Source organism: Paroedura picta, chromosome 16 (assembly GCF_049243985.1).
Source record: "Paroedura picta isolate Pp20150507F chromosome 16, Ppicta_v3.0, whole genome shotgun sequence".
Classification (NCBI taxonomy): domain Eukaryota; kingdom Metazoa; phylum Chordata; class Lepidosauria; order Squamata; family Gekkonidae; genus Paroedura; species Paroedura picta.
Window position 1 is genome coordinate 28,966,316 of NC_135384.1, and position 8,641 is coordinate 28,974,956.

General features: G+C 51.5%; 1 protein-coding gene across 2 annotated transcripts; it reads right to left on the bottom strand.

Moving 5' to 3' along the window:
- Positions 1-314: 314 nt before the first annotated feature.
- GOSR2 (golgi SNAP receptor complex member 2) lies at positions 315-6,038 on the bottom strand. Of its 2 annotated transcripts, XM_077314795.1 has the most exons (6): positions 5,898-6,037; positions 4,560-4,624; positions 3,716-3,824; positions 3,055-3,187; positions 2,562-2,702; positions 315-905 (listed from the first exon to the last, which is right to left on the bottom strand). In XM_077314795.1, the coding sequence occupies exons 1-6, from the start codon at positions 5,924-5,926 to the stop codon at positions 744-746; spliced, it is 639 nt and encodes a 212-aa protein (XP_077170910.1). In that variant the 5' UTR covers positions 5,927-6,037; the 3' UTR covers positions 315-743. The 2 variants fall into 2 exon arrangements, with proteins under 2 accessions (XP_077170910.1, XP_077170911.1); XM_077314796.1 differs by lacking the exon at positions 2,562-2,702 and having other exon boundaries at positions 5,898-6,038.
- Between the last annotated feature and the right edge of the window lie 2,603 nt (positions 6,039-8,641).

Genomic DNA, 8,641 nt, shown 5'->3' on the forward strand with positions numbered 1-8,641 from the left:
TCTCCCTCCATCAATCTATTTAATGCTCTGAAGGCTATCTATGCCTGTGACCATCGCTATGTCCCGCTCTTGGTCTGGGGGCATGAAGGTCCCTTCCTCCCTTTGGATAACTCAGCAGTTGGATGCCATAATTTTGGCTGCAAAACCCAAATGAGTCAATGAGTCACTCAACGGAGTCCCCATGATCCACTTCTCCTAGATAGAGAGCAAGCACAGAACCCAAAGATGCCAGGAACAAAGCAAACAAAAATACAGGAAGGTCCATTTATTTCAACAGCTGTGAGAAACACAATCCCCCCCCCCCACCCGCCCACCCCAGCCCCAGAACTGGAAGGCACCAATTCCAGCAAAGGTCACCCGCTTGGCTGCTTCTCAGTTGACCCTTGCCTTCATTGGATTCTCTGGTTCTGAAGATTGTGCAGACAGCTTGGTAGGCACTCCCCCGTCCCAGCACTCATGCTCCATTGTCAATGGGCAGACATGCTGCTAACGCCAAGTGTCACATGGCCACAGGTCCCTCACGCAACTGAAGGAGACTACATAGGAGCATCATGTTGGCTTAATGCCTGCCGGTCATCGCCAAACAGTTCTTCAGTCCACAGGCCACCAAACGGGTGACTCATGGGAGCCGGATGCGGAACACACCCGATCCTAGAGGCGGGAGTTCACAGTTCTATCGGGAGTCTTAGGCAGAAAGGCAGTCCAGAGCTGTCCGTTAGAAGGCTTCCGGGCCATCCGGCCGCTCATGTCAGATACTGGACCACGAGGAACATGATCACGCAGGTCACCACCATGCCGCCGAGCATGAAATACTTATCCTGGAAGGCACGTTTCTCAATGAGCCGCATGACCGTGTTGGATAAGCCCAACATGTTGGCAACGTCCAGGATCTTCCTGTGGGTGCCCTGCGGAAGAGATACGCAGTTAAGCGGGAGAGCAGCCCGCATCACCTCCTGAGAAGCCAGCATGCCTCGTGGCCAGTTCTGGCCTCAACCACAGTCCTGGCAAAGTAGCTCTGGGGCAGGCCTTGTGGAGCTGTTCATGGTCCTGAATTCATTTAGCGCAGTTCCACCCATCCAGGGCCAGGGTGGAGGCCAACTGGACCTCCTTGGAAGCCTAGGCAGTTTCCAGGCAGTTGGCCACCCCTAACGTGTGGCCTTAGCCCCATTGTCTCAGAAGGCCTTTATAATCAGCCAGGACTGGTTCTCTTCCTGAGCTTGGGACAAACCCCCAGTTCTTAAGATGCCTGAGAGAAAAGCCAGGAAATCTCCAGGAGAGAAAAGCATTCCAGCCACCCAGAGTTCAGTGGGAACCAAACCTAAGCTGGACTTTTCCCTTCTAATTTTCACCTTCACAGTGAGTCTAGGAGACAGCCAGTTGGGTGACCGTGGGCTAGTCACAGTCCTGATACAGCTGTTCTCAGAGCAGTAACATCAGGGCTCTCTCAGCCCCATGTGCCTTACAGGGTGTCTGTGGTGGGGATCGGAAGGGAAAGCAATGTGAGCCATTTTGAGACTGCCTTTAGGTACTGTAAAGCAGAATATAAAAACCAACTCTTCTTCTCCTTGGAGGAACTACCACCCAAATTCCCAGACATCTCCCACCCAAATAGCAAACCAGGGTCAGCCCTGCTGAGCTTCCGAGATCCTGCCTGGGCATCCTATCACTAGACTAGGACCTTGCCAGCCTGCTTTAGAGACTACAGATTAGTCGTGCATCTTCTAACAGTAGGAGAAAGAGGAATCACGGAGAGCTGACAAGCAAAGCAACTACTGCAGGTGATGGGAAGGCTAGTGGGGAGCAGCGGGAAACACAAGACGTTCGGGAGGATGCTGTGTGCAGGTACACGAAGGCAGCACAGATACGTCAGCACAGGCCTTGGGAGGAGGGCTCTAAGAGTAAGGAACCTAAAGAAACGGGGATGCCAAGAGGGCCGAGTCACCAGCAAGCAAAGGAGGAGCCTCAGGGAAGGTCAGGGGCAGGGAACAGCAATCTGTGAGAAGGCGGCATGAAGGAGTCAAGAAAGAGGACAGCAGGAAGGCGGACGAGAAATGCTGGAGAGGACCTTACAGGCAAGCCGATGCTGCTCTGACGTTTTGGGAACCCCTGGCATGGATGATCCTGTCTCATCAGAGCTTTGAGGCATGGCAAGTAACCTCCAGTGTCTCTTCAGGCTTTACAATTATCTGGACACTCTTAAAGAGCCGATACGGCTCCTTTCCCGGAAGTAGGTTAGAAATGCTCAGCGCAGATCGGCTGAAACGGCCATCCCAACTGCCGTATCTTTCAAGAGCTGAACTATTAATGCTCGTAACCACTGAAATTCAGCTTCTCTCTGCCAAATTCCAGCACCGTGGTAGACATTTCCTCCTCTGCTTTCCCGGCTAAATTTACTCTGAGACCAGTTGTAAGGTGGGTCCTACGCTGTCCAAAATGGGCAGGGGGAGGAAGGGAGACAAAGAGGAGGGCTACCTTCAGACCTCAGTGGTCCACATTTTGGAGTGCTGCCTAATGCCGTGCACTCTGCAGGAAAAACGTTCCCGCTCCCACCCTGTGCCCACCTTCAGCGTCACTTTCTGGTCTCTCAGGCCGTGCAAGATGCTGGTTCCGCTGCCGATAAGATCGTCCATGCCACGGTGTGCGTTTTGAAGGGATTCGTTAAACTGTAACGTTTCGTCAATTGGGATGGTGGTGTCAGAATCCTGCGGAGGGGGCAAAGGGTGACAGCAGTGACATTCCGACTCCCTACCTCTTGCGGCATCTTTATCACATTAAGCCATGCGTGCCAGAGAATCCCTGCACATTCTGCACAGAGCATGCCATAAATCCTTGCAGTTTCCAGCATTCACCACATGCACCGAGTCTGCTCCCCCCGCCATGCACTATGCACCAATGCGCAATTATGCGTTGAAAAAGTCCAGCAATGGTCAGTTAAGTTAGGCTTCTTTTAGCAAGCTTGCCCAGAATTTCCTAAATCCCAGGCGCTCCTCAAAATCCCATTTTGAACACATTTAGAAGGGACATGGCAGCGTGAATCCGTCTGGCAGAACGTACGTTCGTGGTAAACGTCCGGGCCAGGAGCTCCTCGCGCTGCCTCTCCTGCTGCTCCCGCGTGTAGCATCGGTGCTGGAAGTTTCTCAGGGCCGTCTGCAAGTGCTGGATGTCGTATTTCAGCTGGTCCACGCGGCTGAAAAGGAAGGTCGGGGAAGGGAGCAAATGCGGATGAGTGCCAACATAAGCAGAGGTCGGCCGGAGAAGCCCTTATGCCAGCGGTCTCTGACGTGGTGCCACGTGGATTTTTAGAAAGTGGGCACAGCCAGGTGGGGTAATTGCCCTGCAAGGCTTCTGATAAGTACTAAGGGTCTGGTTGGCCGCACAGATTAAAACCACATTATTTCAGTACAAGCTGCCACAGAGGTGTTTATTTTACTCTCATTTAGTTCCGAGTGTATTTTTAACAATTGCTCTTCCTGTCCACTGCACTGAAGTGTCCTGGGCGTGTGTCTCCCTCCCACAGTGGCCATTCTGAGGCTGTGCCTGCCACCTGGGATCAGGATTCCTAGGGTTCCCGCAGGCTCAAAATCGTTTGGAGACCCCTGCCTAATGGTGATTCCTTTAGAACAGAGGTGGGCAAACTGGTGCTCTCCAGATGTGCACGGACTACAACTCTCATGAGCCCCTGCCAGCATTTTGAACTAGGAGGAGGAGAACTCACAGTTTGGCATTCTGGCGCTTATTCGGAGGTTCCTTGTTGCAAAATATCTCCAGTCGTTCCAGGCTGCTGAAGATCCTGTCTATCCTTGCCTGAATCTCATTTTCCACCACTGGGCAAAGGGGAAAAGGACAAGGAGTAGCAGAGTTAGAAGATCACGAGCCGGTTTAGCGGGTGAACTGCTTTGATGCCAGCCCTACACCTGCTTTTGTGAGCAGAATTTGCCTATGCTGTATGAAGGGAGTTATTGGAGGAAATAAGAAGTGTTTCACAAAGAATAGCTGTTTTTGGTGCCCCACTTTTTACTGCCTGAAGGACTCTCAAAGCAGCTTACAATCACTTATCCCTCCTCTCCCTGCAACAAACACCTTGTGAGGTAGGGTTGAGAGAGTGCTGAGAGAACTGTGACTGACCCAAGGTCACCCATCTCGCCACATGCAAAAGAGGTGTGGGAAATCAAATCCAGCTATCAAAGCATGATTTATTCTGGTTATCACTTTTGTCTCTGTTTTTACACTGGTTTCAACTGCTTCAGGAGCCAGTCTTCAGCTGAAAGACTGGGTGTCTGTACAGTAAATTACATCAACCCTGTATGAGGACATAAATCTCCAAGACCCATCCCTTTTTTCCTTCTTCATCCACACTTCCAATGCCACAGACATGCCATAATAAAACCACACGATGGGGCTTTGGAAAAGAACAAGAGCCAAGTCTGATTCACGCAGAACAGCAAACAGCATCTCAGAGACACTTAACAGAGCAAACTGTCCATAGGAAGCCCAACCCAGAAACAGGAGACCAAGCCAAGAGCGGGGTTACCCTTTACCCCTTTGTGCCAATTACTCACAGTGGACGGACTGCTTGTCTGAAGTCTCCAGTCGGCCCATGTACGACTGGACCTCGTGGACCTGCCTGTTGAAAAGGAGAAGAGCTCCGGTTAGTCTGAGCTGCTCTGACTGGAAAAAGAAGGCAATCAAGAAAGGAAACAAGCAGGGAACTGATGCCTTGCAGCATCCCAACACAAACCCCACACAGGGCAGTAAACAAAACACTCTGTAATGCTACTTGGTTGTTACACAATTTCCCCAATTGCTCCTCATACATTTTGACAAACTGCTCTCCCTCTCCACACCTCCACTACAGAATGAAGGACAGATACCAACAGTGTCTGGACTGATTTTCCCTACCTGAAGGAGACCCAAAGTGGCTTAAAAAATCCTTCCTCTCTCCACAACAGACATCCTGCGATGTTAGGTCAGGCTGAGAGAGCTCTGCAAGAACAGCTCTATGAGAACTGCAACTGGCTCAAGGTGGAGGAGAAGTGGAGAATCAAACCCAGTTCTCCAGATTAGAGGCAGTCACTCAATCACTGCACCAAATTGGCTCTCATTACACCATGCTGAGTTGAGCCAGCTGTTCAGAATCAACAGCGTTATCAATTCAAAAGAACTCCACGGGGATGCTTGCGTCACCTGAACCCTGCCAAGCTGGCGGACTTTACTACTACAACGCAGCAGACAAGCCTGCAATTTCTTCCTCCAGCAAGTTGCCAGGTGGGGAGTGCAGAGCAAGACACTCGGCCTTTACGACTGGCATCCCTGCTCCCACACCACCAGGCAGCTTGCGGAGGCTAAAAGGACAAAAGCCACTCTGAGCTGCCAGAGAGGGCGTTATATATCAATGCAATCACTCAAGTCCATCAATGCAAATAAATACAAGATGGGGAAAGAATTTGCAGGAGGGCAGCCTGGATGACAAACAACATGACTGTCAGGAATTGCTATCTAATTAAGTCAATAAAACCAGAGTCCAGCAGGGGCACCTTTAAGACCAACAAAGACTGATTCAAGGCGTGATGGTCAGTTCTTGGTCTTAGGAAGACTGCTTGCACTCTTTGAATAAATCTTGGTTGGTCTTAAAGGTGCCCCAGCTGGACTCTGGTTTTATTGTGCTGCTTCAGACCAAAACAACCACCCATTTGGATCCATCTAATTAAGCTGCTTCTTTCCCTGGCAGCGACCGGGGCCAGCGTGGCCGGGGAGAAGCCGCTCGGTGGGAAGCATTGCGAGCCTCCCCTTCCAGCCCGCGCGGGACGGAAGCGGCGTGGCCTGCTCTGCGGGGCGGTTGTGTAATGGCCAGATGTCACGTGGCCCCGCCGCCCCCCCCCCCCCCAAAGCCCGCTCACTTGTTGGTTTGGTGGTAAAGCGCCTCCATGGCGGCTCCCCCCGCATCCGCGCGCGCCCGCGCTCTCCTACACGTCACCCTCGCCGGGCCACTTCCTGCTTCCGGTCTCCCGAGGACCCGCTTCCGCCCCGCGGGGCTGTCTATGCCGGTGCCTGAGTGGGAGGCGGGGCTTGGGGCGGGGAGGGAAATCGGTGGGGCTGAATGCTGTGGGAGGGCGCCCCCCCCAGACACACACCCACAGCAGCCAGTTTCTCCGGGGGGGCTGAGCCGCGGAGCCTGGAGTGGGGCGGTCATTCCAGGGGGGGGGGGGTCTCCAGGTCTCACCTGGAGGTTGGCAACCCTATGGGAGTTGCCGGCTCTGGGTGGCCTTTGGGGGCGGAGTGAGGGGTGGGTGGGATTTGGGGCGGGGAGGGAGCTCCGTGGGGTGCACTGTAATGGGAGTCCTCCCTCCAAAGCAGCCAGTTTCTCCAGGGGGGGGGGGTTGAGCTGTGGAGTCTGGGGGTGACCTCTAATTCCAGGGGGTCCCCAGGTCCCACCTGGGGGTTGGCATCCCGAAGATCAAGCACGTTTTATTCTGGGTATAAACTTCCATGTGCACATGCACTGTGCATTAAGGTTGCCAGGGGTTGGGAAACATCTGCAGACTTTTTGGAAGGAGCCTGCAGGGGGCAGGGAGGGACTTCAATGGAGTCGGATGCTATATAGTCCACCTTCTCCGTGGTCATTTTCTCCAGGGGGTCTGAGCTCTGTTGCCTGGACATGAACTGTAATTCTGGGGGATCCCCAGGTCCCACCTGGAGGCTGGCATCCCAGACCAATAAAGTTTTATTTTGGGTATAAGTTTCCATGTGCACATGTTAGGGATGCCAGCTGTGGGTTGGGGAAAACCTGGAGACTTTGGAGGTGGGGGGCTGATGAGCCAGATTGAAGCCATTTTGGGTGGCCCTCTTGGCCCTTTGGATGGGGTCACCTCTTATTGCAATGTAAGTGTCACTTCCTGCTGTGTGTTGGTGGAAGCAGTGAAAACAAAAGATTCAGGAGAACACAGTGCAGCAAGCAACCAAAACAAGAACCTGTGCTGGCTGTAAACATAGAATTATAGAGTTGGAAGGGACCTGATGGGTCATCTAGTCCAACCCCCTGCACTATGCAGGACACTCACATCTCCTTGAACCTCACATCCCCTTGAACCTTCACAGAATCAGCCTCTCCATCAGATGGCTATCTAGCCTCTGTTTTAAAATTTCCAAAGATGGGGGACTCACCACATCAACGTGAATAAAGCCCATGCAGAACAACTTGTGTAAAATGTCTTCTTTCTTTTAATCTGATACTTTGTGAAAGGGACAGAGTTTCCAGAATGGTTCCTTCTTTTGAATTTTCATTTGCCGCAGCATGCACCTGTACTCCTAAGGTTGCGTATGTTGGCAAAGATTCCTTTTGTGGAACAATTCATAATCTTAGACCTTGTCTCAGGAAGAATTCGAAACGGAGAGCCACTTGGGAAACTCTGGTGGGCAGGATCTGGCCGTGTGTTGGCTAGTTACAATTTCAGGATTACAATCCTTCCTTGGACCTCAAGCTCCAGTCCTCAGCAGGTCCGCGTACATAACACACAGCCCACCTATAAAGCTTATATCTGGTTATGCATTTGGCTTACATGAAACATTGCAATTCACTTAATGTCTCGCTAATGGAAATTTTGAATTACTTGGTTAGCTGTTATTTGCTCTGTTTTTTTGCCCGGTAAGCTCCTTCCCTTCAAAAATACCTTCTTGGTAAGCTGAAGATAATTGCCTTCCAGGAAGTACACGGCATGACCTTCAGTTGCTAATAGATTAAGCGAAACGTGCATCTAAGCATTTAATCACAGGTCAGACCTAAGGCCCCTTGCAAATTTGCAGGAAATTACTTTTTCAGTAATATAACCAACCCTGCATTCTTTGTCCGCCTGCCCCCCTCCCCTTTCTGCCCCCCGGGAGTCTGAAGAGCCCGTCAGGGGCTCTGAACTGATGTTCCTGACCTTGCAGAGACATGCCTGCGTGCTGGTCTACTTTGACTTCAAACATGGACCTTGGAGCTCTTTCTGTGAGTTCATCATGGGTGGGGCACAATGAGGCCTTGTCATCCTGCAAGGAGTTGCGTTCGAAAACCACCTCCACCACCCGCTTGGACCTGCTTTGCTGGAACTGCTCACTGCTTTTCTCAGGGGTTCTTGCTCTGTGGCAATTATTTGTCCTTGTTTCTATCTCCAGAACATCTCCTGCTTCACCTGGAAAAGCGAAAGAGAGTCGATGGCCTTCAATGTGCAGAGGGCACCATATCCCTGGTTGACATCTCCATTATGCTGCACTGCCGCTTGGTTTTGGGTCCAGGGCTAGTTACCCCAATTTTTCTGACAACCTCACAAGGAGCCTTTGGCCCTCTTTACCCGCTGCCTTGTCCTAGATTTGTGCTCCCGCACGAGGCAGCCAACGGACCGGAAGTCAGGACTTCCTGCCAGTTTTTTCCTCTTTTTTGTTGGCTTGTCAATCCATGTCATGTGGTGTAAACTTCCAATCACCTTCCAGCGCCATCTTTTCGCATCTGAGCACTCCACCAAGTCCGAAACTTATTTATTATAAATAACCACAATTGTGTTATAACGCAAAACCGTAACAACACAAAGGGGAATTCATAAACTGGGCCATTTTCTCACACTATTTCCCCTTTCTGATTGCTTTTTTTGATAGCTGCACAAGGTAG

What these genes read in the sequence shown, in the direction of transcription:
- GOSR2 (XM_077314795.1), bottom strand. Translation starts at nt 5,926, where the DNA reads ATGGAGGCGCTTTACCACCAAACCAACAA. An exon ending in CCCGGACGTTTACCACGAAC is followed by an intron (nt 2,703 to 3,054) that starts GTACGTTCTGCC and finishes CCCCCTCCGCAG; the next exon opens with GATTCTGACACCACCATCCC. An exon ending in ACCAGAAAGTGACGCTGAAG is followed by an intron (nt 906 to 2,561) that starts GTGGGCACAGGG and finishes TCTCTTCCGCAG; the next exon opens with GGCACCCACAGGAAGATCCT.